Raw genomic sequence first — 12,616 nt, forward strand, 5'->3', positions numbered from 1 at the left:
TAATGATAATGCAAACACACTATAACAAGCAGAAGATGGAGGATCGATTTGTACATGTACCCTAGGGTCCCCACGCTAGGCCGGACTGGCGTGGGTTACGGGGTTGTACCAAAAAAACATCCCTTTACGTCCAGTAATCTATCGATATATTTCGAGGGAGAATGCGGGAGAAGTTAGGGTATCTGGAAACACGGGGTTAGTCTTGTGTAGAGCTCAGCCTTCTTCAATTTCATAGTGAGGCTGATTCATGGCTCATGAGTGAAAGACAAGCGACTGGCACATAAAATGCGATGAATAGATTATAATTGAAAACACACTAAAAAAAGAACCATAGTATTGACTATCCTGCCGTAGAATTGCGGGTTTATTGGTCGTTCATAATAGTGGCGCATCTTGCCATCACATCACGGAGGGGCGGAGCCAATGACACGATCAACATCATTGTGGCGCAGTTACTCTACTTGGCTCACAGGAACCCAAGGCTGTCACCTTGACAGGGATTGCCAGTAGGCTGCCATATGTACAAAACGCCCGCATCCTCACTCCTTTTTACAGCTTTACAATCTACCTAAAAACATCACTGAACGGAATGTCGACCAATACAACACCGCACTCCCGCAGCCCCGCCCAGATGGGACGAAGGAAGCAGAGGCAGCCTGTGCAGAAGGCAGCTGTGACCAAAAAGGCTCGAGATCAACCGCAAAGTACGACTCAGACTGTGGACAAAGACGTGCTTGGCAAGATTCGAAAGTGTCTGAGCCGAGCCACCCATGAAAGTACCACCGAGTCAGAGGCTAAAGCCGCCCTCTTCCTCGCCCACAAGCTTATGGCTCAATATAATGTTGCCCAGGTAGATCTGGTGGCCAACAGCGATGATGGAAGCAAAGCACGTTATGGAGGAAGGAGTATCGTGACAATAACCAACACTAAGGACCATACTAAATGGGTTGTCAATGAGACCTTCGTCGGAAAGTTGGCAATGGCCATGTGTACGTTCTTTGATTGCCAGCGTTTCTCAACTCACTGCCGAACCTCCGTGATGTGGACCTTCTTCGGCGTCGCGGAAAACACGGTCGCTGCTGCAATGGCGTTTGAAATGGCGCACAATAGGATTTTGGACTGGGCGTGCTCGTACAAGCGCGGATCGACCACGTTTAGCTACTGTATTGGGGTTGCCGATGGCCTCGTCGCCATGGCCAACCGCGAGAAGAAGGTTGAGCTCGAAATGGTAAGGAAAAAGGAGCTGGATATGATTGCTTCTAGAGAGCGGGAGGAGGCTATCGAGCGCCAGAGGGAGACTGAGAGGCTTTACAATATATCTACCCTAGCGGGAGAGCTTGCTGAATCAGAGGATGAGTCGGAGGATGGGGGTCCCGGCTCCCGAGGAATCGATAATAGTGGTGGCGGGCCCTCCGACCCTGGAGAGGTGAAGGCGGACTTTAACGAGAACGATAAGATGATTATCGATCTGACAGGCGATGTCGATGATAATATCGATGGAATCCTCAAGAGAGAATCGCGTGAAATCTTTGACTTTGACAAAATTCCCACTCCTTCGGTAAAGCAAGAAGTTCTTACGAGATGTATTTCGTCTATTAAGGGCGAGGATATGCCGAGCTCCCCCTGGATGTCTGAGACGCAGTTGGTTCGGTTTCGCGCCACGTCTGTGCAAGTGGCAGACGATTATCTCAAAAAACACAATATCAAATTGCGCACGAGAAAAGCACGCCGAATAGCCACAAAAGACTTCTCCGCCTACAAGCAGGGATGGAAAGACAGTCAAAAGATTGATTTGCATCAGCGTCGTTTGGAATGAATTATCTTTAATTGCAGACCATTGCCCATGATGCATTATCTGGTTTCGAGACTATGGACCTTTATCATTATCCCAGTGCATCTACAAGATAGGGAGATCAATGAGCAAGTCAATTGAAGAAGGGCCTCTTATCATATTTCTTACCGCATACTATACCATACTTGGCTTTGGAGCATCTCAACCACCACAGAGGAATGTAGCCATGACCACAATCGTATGCTAGGAGTAATCAGCATATCCGTAGAATGTCACCAAGGTCCGAGCCTACGGGGTGTCTGCAATGTTATATACGAGCTTCTCCCCGCTAACTTTGCCTTCAACAGTTTGAGTCTTTCTAGAACATCCCTCAACCCACTGCTGCCCAGCTCGGGAGGATGAACTCTGATCGAAATTTCCATCGGTCAGCAGCCTCTCAACAATAGAACAAAACTTCTCCGAAAAACCTTGTCCTCCAGCTTGGCAGGTATATCACGATCACCAAACTTGAACGGCACACCAAATGCAGCGTAGGCCACGGTAGCACGGACCTGACGTTCTCGCGCGCCACCTTGATTGACAAGAAATTGATATAGTCACCTCCCTCGGTAGACAGTGCTTGAGCGCAGTATGTAGCCCTCTTTTCATCTCGTTGGATGACTGCGAACATCCCACAACCTGTAAGGTCATAACTTCTGGCCCTGTTTCAACTATCCCGATGATACTTCGATGGGTAGGGCGAGAATCTGAGACTGTGGGGACGGGGCTTCTTGTAGAAATGAGTAGGGTGCTTATTGTGGGTCATGTATCCTTGGCTATGTGGCGAAGACCCCGAGTTTAGACAACCTTAACTTCGGAGATTAGCAAAACGGGTTTACACAGGGCTGAGCAATGCACGCACTTCTTTCTGGTAATGATCTGTTCCTATCTCCGAGCCGGGGCACGCCTCTTAGACATTGCTATCCTCCGCGGTTATCCTTTGCTATTTCTGTGAAATTCTGGGCAAGAACGAATAATATCAGAACAAAAAGAAGACGATCAGTGAGAACTAGATCGGACAGAAATTGGTAGAGAATCAGGGGATTTCATAGTGTATTGTAGGAAAGGGAGCCCTGGCCGTCACCTACCTAGCCTTCTTGAGTTGATTACCAGTACCCCTTTCCCCACGCCAAGCAGCAAGTATGGATAAAAATATCGATGACTGGGGTATTGCATGTCACAAGGTGCTCACGAATAAAGTTTATCCTCTAGACCCTGCAGGATTCTCTGAATCCCAGTATTCCCCCTTTCCTCTAGCGTACCTGGAGAGCCGACTCTGTACACCACAAAACATCTCAGGAGCACTAGCACGAAGTACTTCCTCGCAGTTCCATATTTAATCAGATTGTCTGACCTCGCCTAAAGATAGAGAGGAAATCTGTGATCTGTGTCTCATCTGGTCTGGCATTAACCCTTGATCTTCCTTGATATACCAAGTCCATTGCCTCTTACCCGATGCTACCCAAGACCAAGCCATCATTTCAATAATGCCATCTAGCGTCAGTAAGTCTAACATTTATTGCTGGCTTGGCAACGGTTCACGTAATAACTTCGCTTTTAACTCCACCGGAACACCACATAGCTCCTTGGCGGTAGTATCTATTAGTCGTGAACCCATAGATAGATCCTCAGAGCTATACTATAAGGTGATCCTTTGACTGCGTTTAGAGTTCAGAAGGTCGAACGGTTTTACAAGCTAAAATGGGTACTGTTAAGGATGGGTATACAAAGCCAACAGAACTGTCAAATGCTACCCCACCCTCTTCGCAGGCACAGAGGATGCTATATTTAAAGTCTACAAGTTGTCCCTCATTATGGCACTCTCAAGCGTCGTCACTCTTTGCATCTAACTTTTTGAAGTCATTCCTTTAATTACACTCCTTTGAATTATACTACATATCGAATATTTTGTCTCTCCTTTCTTTTTCGCCTCTATTTCCTTCCACCAAGACCTACGCCATGATGAAAACACAATGGTCGTTTCCCAGAGTGGCCGCTCTACAAATACTTTCTTTTGGCTTTGTGGGCCAGGTAATTGCCCAGTTTTGTGCCGCGGACTATCCGCCTTCAGTATCGACCGCAGGTGCCACAACAACAACATTTGGGCCAGTGCTTGCACCGGAGATTGACACATCTGACCCGGCGAATCTGATTCCAGCCGCAAATATCTCTCTCTACTATGGACCATCTGATACTGATGCCGGCGACTCTTCCTTTGCCGTCACTTCTGGCTCTGTTAACATGAATCTGGAATTCTCCCACGATGCCGTGGTATTGGAGTATATCGAGTCTATCAAGAGTGTCCAGTGCTCCGATGGTTCCGTGATTGTGGCCTTTAAAAGCTTAGCTGGATTTGAAACAGCCTTTCAGTCTTGGTCATTGCGAGAGAGTCTTATCTTGATCACCAACCATCTTGGCAATTGTGATGTTGAGTTTGAGAGAGGGTTCTTCAAAGTTGATAACCTCATTCCAAACCAGCCCGATCTGTCTATCACCGGCAATGCATCCAAGCAGCAGATTAACCATATCGCTGGTACGTATATCTTGGTTTTTTTACAGTTAGGGAGCTAAAACCGACGTATCCAGAATCATGCGAAATCGCCTTTTCGTCGGTACCGGCAGGAAAACTCGCCAAACGCCTCACACTCGATCCTTCCTTTAGCATACCTTTCTCCAAGGCCCTGGAGAGCGATACTGTCCTGGCAAGTGTACCTCCGTACCTTACGGTCACCGCCAATGAAGCCACTTTCTCCTCGGAGATTACCTTCTCGGGCTACCTGCACTACGACTTCTGGGCCTTCAAGATGCGGCAACTCCACTTCGATATCGATGCGGGCTTTTCCGCAGATATGGCCATTACCGCGAATGTCGCCGCTGCCTACGACAAGTCCTTCACCTACGCGCCCTCGGATCTCACTTACACCCTCGTTAATGTCCCGGGCATTGTACAGCTTGGTCCCGGCGTAGCCTTCGGTGTGGGGGTGGACATCAGCGCCTCCACCGCCGTTGACGTAACGGCGGGTCTGTCTATCTCAATGCCCGATGGGAATGTCCATGTCGACCTGCTGAACAGTGTCAATACCGTGTCCAGCGGATGGACGCCTTCGTACAAGCCACATGCCAACATCTCAGCGCAGGCCGATGTTCGCGCCGACGCCACCGCCAGCGTTACGGTTGAGATGGCAGTGAACTTTCTAGGAGGCCTCATCGACCTAAGCAGTGGGTTGACAGCGAAACCGGGAATTGCGAACACATTTTCGCTCGATGCCCATTATGATACGGAGGCCACGAAAATCAACACGCTCTCGAAGACGAGCCGGGACTCGCACAACGAGACCAGCTCGTGCGATGAAGGCGTGAGCTGGAAGTCAGAATTTCTCTTCAGTCTTGATGCCTTTGTAACAAGGTCGTGGAGCAGGACGCTAGTTGACTTGGGAATCCCGCTATTGGATGTCTGCTATCAATTTTAAGGGCATCACCTTCCAGTTTTCCCGGTTTCTTCTTGTGGATTTTGGAGAGTCGTGATAACCACCTTCCCAATGCCGTTAGCCCACAGCCCACGTGGTCGCATTAAACCCTTACAAGCCCTCCTTCAGACAACTTCAACGGTTGTGTGATTATGGTCGTATATTTATATCTATATCTATTCATATACTATGTATTGTTTCACGTTATTTCTTTTTTCGGTTGGACCAAGGCAACCTTCTGCAAGGGACACCCTGCTTCCTCCACACCATTTAGTCGGGGTTCCGATTCCTCCGTGTTGCATCAATTCGGCTAGCGATGAAATACTAGTCCAGCACTAAACTAGTCATTTTCAAACGAAGGATCCATTCCAATGTCACCTTCTCTAAAGGGGTTTGATCGGCCTCTCCGCTGATCTGATTGGCCCTCAAGGGAAAGGCTTGACTCCGATAAGCAATGTGGTTTGCCAACAGAATGGGACAATCACCTCAGTTATCGCGCCATTCTATTGATTTTAATCTAAGACTTCCCGAACCCCGTCTCTTCTCCGGACGAAATAACGTAATAGAAAAGCTCCTTCACGCAAGCCGACGCTGCAACTGACCACTAGGACCTGATCTCATATCGCCCTTGCTTCCGTCTCATGAGGGAAACGGGGAGGCTTCGCCAGGCTGCCAATTAATATATAAATACCATGAAGGAAATCTCACCATTTGAATCTTCGTCTCTGCATTCAACTCCGTGCTCGACTAAGACTTAACCCCTCTCACTATGCGTTCAGCACTTCTCACGGGAGTGCTTTGTTCCCTGGCAGCACCAGCACTGGGAGTAGTGCACGAAAAGCTAGCCTCTATTCCTAGTGACTGGAGATTCGTCAAAGATGCACCGGAGAGCGACTCTATTACCCTATCTATTGCGCTTGCGCGCCAGAACCTGGACCAGCTTGAGTCCAAGTTAACCGCATTGGCGACCCCAGGAAACGCAGAGTACGGTCAATGGCTGGATCAGTCGGGGGTTGAAACCCTCTTTCCCACGGCTAACGACCAAGCCATCCTTCGTTGGCTCAAAGACGCCGGCATTACCCATGTCTCTCGTCAGGGTGGTCTGGTGAACTTCGCCTCGACGGTTGGGACGGTGAACAAGCTGTTTGGCACCACTTTCTCCTATTATCAAAACGGTGCTTCGCAGAAACTGCGCACCACGCAGTACTCGATTCCGGATCACCTCACCGAAGCCATTGATCTTGTCGCTCCGACGGTTTTCTTTGGTAGAGAGCAGGAGAGCATACCTCTGCCCACATTTCAACCAAAACTGACCAGGAGTGCGGCAAGCAATGTCTCCTGTGCCGACATCATCACCCCGGACTGCTTGGCGGATATGTACAACTTCCGAGGCTACAAGCCCAGTGCATCCTCCGGCAGTCGGGTAGGCTTTGGCAGTTTCTTGAACGAGTCGGCCAACTATGCGGACCTGGCTATCTACGAAAAACGATTCAACATTCCTGGTCAGAATTTCTCCGTCGAACTGATCAACGGGGCGACTAATGACCAGAACTGGACGACCGCATCCCTGGGCGAGGCTAACCTGGATGTGGAGCTGATCGTTGGCGTTAGCCATCCCTTGCCCGTGGTGGAGTTCATCACTAGCGGTACACCGTACGTGTTTAGTTTCAGTTGAACTATTGGGAGGGCTCTGCTAATCCATATCAGCCCGTTTATTCCCAACGCCGACGAACCAACGGCAGCGGATAACCAGAACGAGCCGTACCTGGAGTACTATGAGTACCTGCTGTCGAAGCCCAACGCTGCTCTGCCCCAGGTAATCTCCAATTCGTACGGCGATGATGAGCAGGTAGGTCGCACATTGTAACTCTCTAAGCTAGAGGGAAGCTGACTGGAGTCCAACAAGACCGTTCCGGAATACTACGCCAAGAGAGTGTGCAACCTGATCGGCCTGATGGGTCTTCGCGGTATCACCGTGCTCGAGTCTTCAGGTGATACAGGTATGCGATCCGACCATTGATGTTGTTCTCGATGTGTACTAATAGAAATAGGCATTGGGTCCGCCTGCATGTCCAACGATGGCACCGAGACTCCCGAGTTCACGCCCACCTTCCCTGGTACTTGCCCCTATCTGACCTCCGTGGGAGGTACTCAGTCCTATGCCCCCGAAGTCGCCTGGGACGCCGGCTCCGGCGGGTTCAGCAACTACTTCAGTCGCCCCTGGTACCAGGAATCTGCGGTCCGCAAGTACCTCGACCACCACATCACCTCCGAAACCAAGGAGTACTACACGCAATACACCAATTTCGCTGGTCGTGGATTCCCCGACGTCGCTGCCCATAGCCTGCACCCCAAGTAAGTCGCCGCACCCCATCCGCATCCCTATCTTACTAATAAACCTTGTGTACAGCTACGAGGTGATCCGCAAGGGCCAACGTGGCACATCCGGTGGAACATCTGCCGCCTCCCCCGTCTTCGCCGGAATTGTTGGGTTGCTGAATGATGCCCGGCTCCGCGCTGGGAAGCCTTCTCTCGGGTTCTTGAATCCTCTGCTGTATAGTGGAGCTCTGAAGGACTTCACTGATATCACGGCAGGGTCCTCCATCGGATGTAATGGGGTCAACCCTCAGACCGGCAAGAAGGTGCCCGGAGGTGGTATCATCCCCTATGCGCATTGGAATGCGACAGTGGGATGGGATCCTGTGACTGGATTGGGTGTGCCCGATTTCAAGAAGTTAAAGGATCTAGTCTTGTCTCTGTGAGACATAAGATTAAATGACTGTCCTGCGGTGCGACATGGATGTGGTTACTATGTAACATAGAAAAATCATCGGATGATCAATGGAATGTATATATAATACCTCAATACATGGTTACACGGACATGTCATCCTCGATAATCGTTTTCAATAGGTGGATTTCTTTTTATCTTTTTTATCTCAGATGGTGGTCCGTCTTAAAAAGGCAATCCTGCCCTACTGAGTGAAAACTGTCAAACGGTCGCGATTTAGCGACGATTTATCGACACACTGATGTCACATCAACAATGTACTATATAGTGCTGCTTCGGATTAGTTCTAGCATACGGATACTAAGATAGGTATAGAGATGTGGATTATATTGTAATACCCTACTTCAGTTGATACTCGTCTACTAGGAACCACCTATCTCCATGATGAACGCACATGTTGAATTGTGAAATACCATTCAGTTCACATTCAATCAGTTCATATTCAAAGCATTCCATGGCAAGCGAGGGAATATGCACAATTCATGTGTTATGCTAAATATTACTCATTTCTGATACATTGAGGTCGGAGACCGCTTGTTTTGTTGTTCATAATAAAAGATCGATTCATACAGCCGCCACATGTCCTCGGCCTGGGATCAGGATCAACGGTTTACTCGTCTGGGTGAGCCAGCTCGTCATGGGTGAAATGATATTTCGAGCTATAGGGCTGTTGCTGAGAGGAAGGATCACTGGCAGAGGCATCGGCGGGTTGCGAGCGTCCACCGGCGGACTGAGAGGGCGCGGTGTACTACGATCTTTAGTATCACTAAAGAACCACGAATCACACACATGTTGAAGATACCTGCTTGGTAGGTTCCCAAGGAGAAGAGCCACCTTGCTGGTCTTCCTTTTGGGAGACATTCTCGTCATCCTTGGCGCGGACGCGGTTGGCCCATTGTCTGGTGTTGTAGTTGGAGGTCATTGCTGCGGTGCTATGTTACTGATAAAAATGTGGGTTTGTGTAAGTATATCTGGTCTGATCTTAGTAGATATTTACCACTGAGGAGCAGTCTGGACCTCCCCTTATAACATATATCAGAGACCCCAGATGAGGTCATGAGTGACATCAGTGGCGATGGCAGAGGCAACGTCGTCTGATAGTATACTTTGGATGGATTGATTGGTATCTTACTTGTTAGGACCCTGGATCACCCTTCTTTTTAACTTTGGACGTATAATCTGGGGTAATGATCTGCCATCGGTGGTTGTGAGGTCGGTAACTTGATATCTCCAGACGGAGTGCTGTGCTGATCAGCTTGCAAGTATAGCTGGGTGTCTGTACACACATCACCTAGGACCGCCAATCCAAGAAGAACATCAAAGTCCAGCCAGCTATTTAGTTTCCCTAGTACAATATCGATCGACTTTAAGGGTGACAAGTTTCCATGGCTCCTTCGATTGTGTATTAGTATTACCATCTTACCTCGGTCGCTGGGATTCTAATGTGAAGAACTGTGTATTACAGATACACCAACCATTACTAATCACAAAATTGAGCTTGGTGAGAAAGATATATTCATACATCTCTTGAGGCGTAGTTCTCGAGATATGGGCCATTAGGAGAGTGTATAGACCGATGCTACATACTTTTTAAGATCATTTTCTTTCTCTTGTTTCAATTTCTCGGCCTCGATACTAACGCCTGATTTTCGCCAACCTTCCCCAACCTTGCGGAGTCCGTGCACCAAATTGATGAGAAGTTCATATATTTTATAGGGATCAAAAAGGGCAATTATGGATAATGCCCATTTCTGACTTTCAGGCCAAAACATTTTGACTCTTGTCTGCTAGATTGTACCATGTTTAAAGTTACTACTCTATTGAAATGTTGATGGGCCGATTTTCCCTTCCATGACTCGATTGACCATGGCTTTCACGATGCGGCGAGAGCAAAGCGACGCTCCATCCGATCCTGGGGAGTGGGTCGTGTCATGTTTACGGGGATCCAGCTGCGGTTCCGATCAAACCTGAGAGACATTTGAGTTCAGTGTTGAGTCCATGTAGGGAGCCGCAGCACACTACTGAGGACTATCACTGCAGTAGATTGGTGGGAGCCCCCTTTTCCGACAATCGAAACCCACTCTCAATGTGTTTGTCGCCGATCCGCATCATTAGAGGTTTGCTGTGCACAAGATCGGTATGCTATGGAGTCCTGAATTCGCTTCTATTCGACGGCATGTTATCCTGCACGCCCACTAAACAAGCCACAATAGCACGGGGAATCAATGGAAGAAGACCGTTCTCTTTGGGAATGAAGGATTGCAATTGTTTTTTTTTTTTTTTTTTTGGCATCTGTTTCCCCCTTGATTTTTTTCCCACTTGCCACGTCGGCATATAAGATCATGCCAGCCATTTGGGTTCCTGACAGCTTGGCTGTCCCATCCCAGATGCTCTCATCCATCTTTCCGGCATGAATTCTTTCCGCCAGGGGCTGGCATGGCTGGCATGCGTCCTGTGCCTGGTTTCCCGTACCAATGGCAAGAACCTCCCTGGCCCGGTGTGTTTCAATCTCACGCTTACCTGGGAGGTCTGGGCCCCAGCGGGCATTCCTCGACAGATGATCCTTATGAATGGTCAACTCCCAGGCCCAGCTCTGCAGTTGCAGCAAGGAGATGATGTCGAGTTCCGGGTGATCAACCGTCTTCCCACCGATGTGACTGTTCACTTCCATGGTAGAGCCTCCCCCTCATACTACGGTGTGCATTGAATATTCCTAGTCTGACCGGATACTTTTCCAGGAATCGACCAGAGTGGCACTCCCTGGTCGGATGGTACGCCTGGTTTGTCGCAGAAGCCTATCGTGCCTGGCGGCCACTTCCTCTACAAATGGCGCGCGGCTCACTATGGAAGTTATTTTTACCACGCTCATAGTCGAGGCCAGGTCGATGATGGCCTCTATGGCGCGATCTACATACGCCCAGATGACTCCGTTGAAAGGCCTTTCAGGTTGATTACGAACAATACCGGCGAGTTGCACGCGATGCAGGCAGCGGAGGAGATGACAAAACCAGTATTGCTCTCCGACTGGCGTCTATTGACCTCAGAGGAACTGTGGCGGGCCGAGGAGGCTACTGGACTGGACGCATACTGTGTCAACGCGCTTCTCATCAATGGGAAAGGGTCGGTTACCTGCCCGGGTAAAGAACGATTGAATGAGCTCGCTAGCGCTGAGCAGAAGCTGATCCTGGGCAACCAGAATCTGAGCGACACCGGATGTATCTCCCCCATGTTAGCATCTCTCCAGGGAACCTTTCCTCACAACATTAGCGAAATACCTCCGTCTATGTTCTCCGGCTGTATGTCAGGAGATGGCGGTACTGAGCGTCTCCTGGTGAACTCATCCGGCAAGTATGTGAGTTATGATCTGATAAGTGCGGCTGGGATTTCGATGGCCACCTTCTCGATTGATGAGCATCCAATGTATGTCTATGCTATTGATGGACGCTACATTCATCCAACGCTGGTTGACGCGGTCACCATTGCAAGTGGAGACCGATACTCGGTACTTGTCAAGTTGGATAAGCCCGCTGGAGATTATGCCATTCGTGTAGCGAACTCGGGAATCAATCAAATCCTTAGCGCGACGGCGATGTTGACTTACGACAAACTGCCCAAGGCACAACAACATGCATCGGTGCCATCGATCGGCATCCACGGCTCAGTCGAGTCTCCTCGCTATACTTTACTGGACGAAGCTACCGTCATTCCATTCCCGATTGAGGCACCGAGTGATAAGGTTGCACAGACGCATATCCTAAAGCTCAGTCACTATGGTGCCTCCTACCGCTGGACCCTGGGAGATTCTAGTTTCCCTCTTTCGTTGGAGGCAACGTCGCCACTGCTCTTCAACCCCTCTACTGCTCCCCCGGACCTTATAATCAAGACGCTCAACGGAACATGGATCGATCTCATTTTCCACGTCCATGGTCAGATACACCCCCCACATCCAATCCATAAACATGCGAACAAGTTCTATGTCATCGGCCAGGGGACTGGCGCATGGAATTACTCCTCCGTGGCTGAAGCGATGCAACATATTCCGAAGAGCTTCAACCTCAAGACTCCCCAGATCCGAGACACATTCGTCACGCCACCCTCTGCCACTGAAGACACCTGGTTAGCGATTCGCTATCAGGTTGTGAACCCCGGCGCATGGCTACTCCACTGCCATATCCAGGTGCACCTAAGTGGGGGCATGGCGCTGGCACTATTAGACGGTGTAGACAAGTGGCCCGAAATTCCGCATGAGTACTCTATTGGGTACTAGAAGCTGCGTATTAGAGGAGGCTGGAAGGTACATAGAAAGCCTCACGTCACCTACTAGGCAGTTTATTTCTTCCGGAGCTTAGTAAACGTGTCCGATGATTACTATGAAAATAAACTAGAATTGATCGAGTCCATTGCTGCAGAGCTCATCGCTGTCGTGACGAGTAAGATGGCAGGGTTATGGAGAGGTGGCTCGCAATTTTAACAGAGTGATACTTGATTATAAATATATGCGTTGCCGCTCTTTCGCTTCTCACAATAG

General features: G+C 49.3%; 5 protein-coding genes across 5 annotated transcripts; 4 read left to right on the forward strand and 1 right to left on the reverse strand.

Annotated features, from left to right (window-relative positions):
- Positions 1-161: 161 nt before the first annotated feature.
- BDW43DRAFT_296364 (DUF2786 domain-containing protein) lies at positions 162-1,816 on the forward strand (the record flags this gene model as incomplete). Its single annotated transcript, XM_032044196.1, has 2 exons — positions 162-172; positions 643-1,816. The coding sequence occupies 2 exons, from the start codon at positions 162-164 to the stop codon at positions 1,814-1,816; spliced, it is 1,185 nt and encodes a 394-aa protein (XP_031905829.1).
- A 1,824-nt stretch (positions 1,817-3,640) lies between these two features.
- BDW43DRAFT_72432 (uncharacterized protein) lies at positions 3,641-5,684 on the forward strand. The gene is made up of 2 exons (XM_032050435.1): positions 3,641-4,364; positions 4,418-5,684. Exons 1-2 carry the CDS (start codon positions 3,791-3,793, stop codon positions 5,299-5,301), a joined length of 1,458 nt encoding a protein of 485 aa, XP_031905830.1. The 5' UTR covers positions 3,641-3,790; the 3' UTR covers positions 5,302-5,684.
- BDW43DRAFT_72433 (S53 family peptidase) lies at positions 5,685-8,356 on the forward strand. The gene is made up of 5 exons (XM_032050436.1): positions 5,685-6,951; positions 7,006-7,147; positions 7,205-7,298; positions 7,350-7,653; positions 7,709-8,356. The coding sequence occupies exons 1-5, from the start codon at positions 6,068-6,070 to the stop codon at positions 8,058-8,060; spliced, it is 1,776 nt and encodes a 591-aa protein (XP_031905831.1). The 5' UTR covers positions 5,685-6,067; the 3' UTR covers positions 8,061-8,356.
- Positions 8,357-8,698: 342 nt separating this feature from the next.
- On the reverse strand, positions 8,699-9,010 carry BDW43DRAFT_305881 (uncharacterized protein; the record flags this gene model as incomplete). Its single annotated transcript, XM_032045888.1, has 2 exons — positions 8,699-8,836; positions 8,891-9,010. 2 exons carry the CDS (start codon positions 9,008-9,010, stop codon positions 8,699-8,701), a joined length of 258 nt encoding a protein of 85 aa, XP_031905832.1.
- Positions 9,011-10,470: 1,460 nt separating this feature from the next.
- Positions 10,471-12,355, forward strand: BDW43DRAFT_319255 (laccase TilA; the record flags this gene model as incomplete). The annotated part of the gene is made up of 2 exons (XM_032048868.1): positions 10,471-10,760; positions 10,827-12,355. Exons 1-2 carry the CDS (start codon positions 10,499-10,501, stop codon positions 12,353-12,355), a joined length of 1,791 nt encoding a protein of 596 aa, XP_031905833.1. The 5' UTR covers positions 10,471-10,498.
- Positions 12,356-12,616: the final 261 nt, after the last annotated feature.

The sequence above is a fragment of the Aspergillus alliaceus genome, assembly GCF_009176365.1.
Source record: "Aspergillus alliaceus strain CBS 536.65 unplaced genomic scaffold BDW43scaffold_2, whole genome shotgun sequence".
NCBI lineage: Eukaryota > Fungi > Ascomycota > Eurotiomycetes > Eurotiales > Aspergillaceae > Aspergillus > Aspergillus alliaceus.

Bases quoted from the DNA above. Each gene is read 5' to 3' on its own strand.
- BDW43DRAFT_72433 (XM_032050436.1), top strand. From the start codon at position 6,068: ATGCGTTCAGCACTTCTCACGGGAGTGCTTTGTTCCCTGGCAGCACCA. The intron at 7,148-7,204 runs GTAGGTCGCACA...GAGTCCAACAAG, and splicing joins CGTACGGCGATGATGAGCAG to ACCGTTCCGGAATACTACGC. The intron at 7,654-7,708 runs GTAAGTCGCCGC...CCTTGTGTACAG, and splicing joins GCCCATAGCCTGCACCCCAA to CTACGAGGTGATCCGCAAGG.
- BDW43DRAFT_72432 (XM_032050435.1), top strand. From the start codon at position 3,791: ATGATGAAAACACAATGGTCGTTTCCCAGAGTGGCCGCTCTACAAATA. The intron at 4,365-4,417 runs GTACGTATATCT...CGACGTATCCAG, and splicing joins GCAGATTAACCATATCGCTG to AATCATGCGAAATCGCCTTT.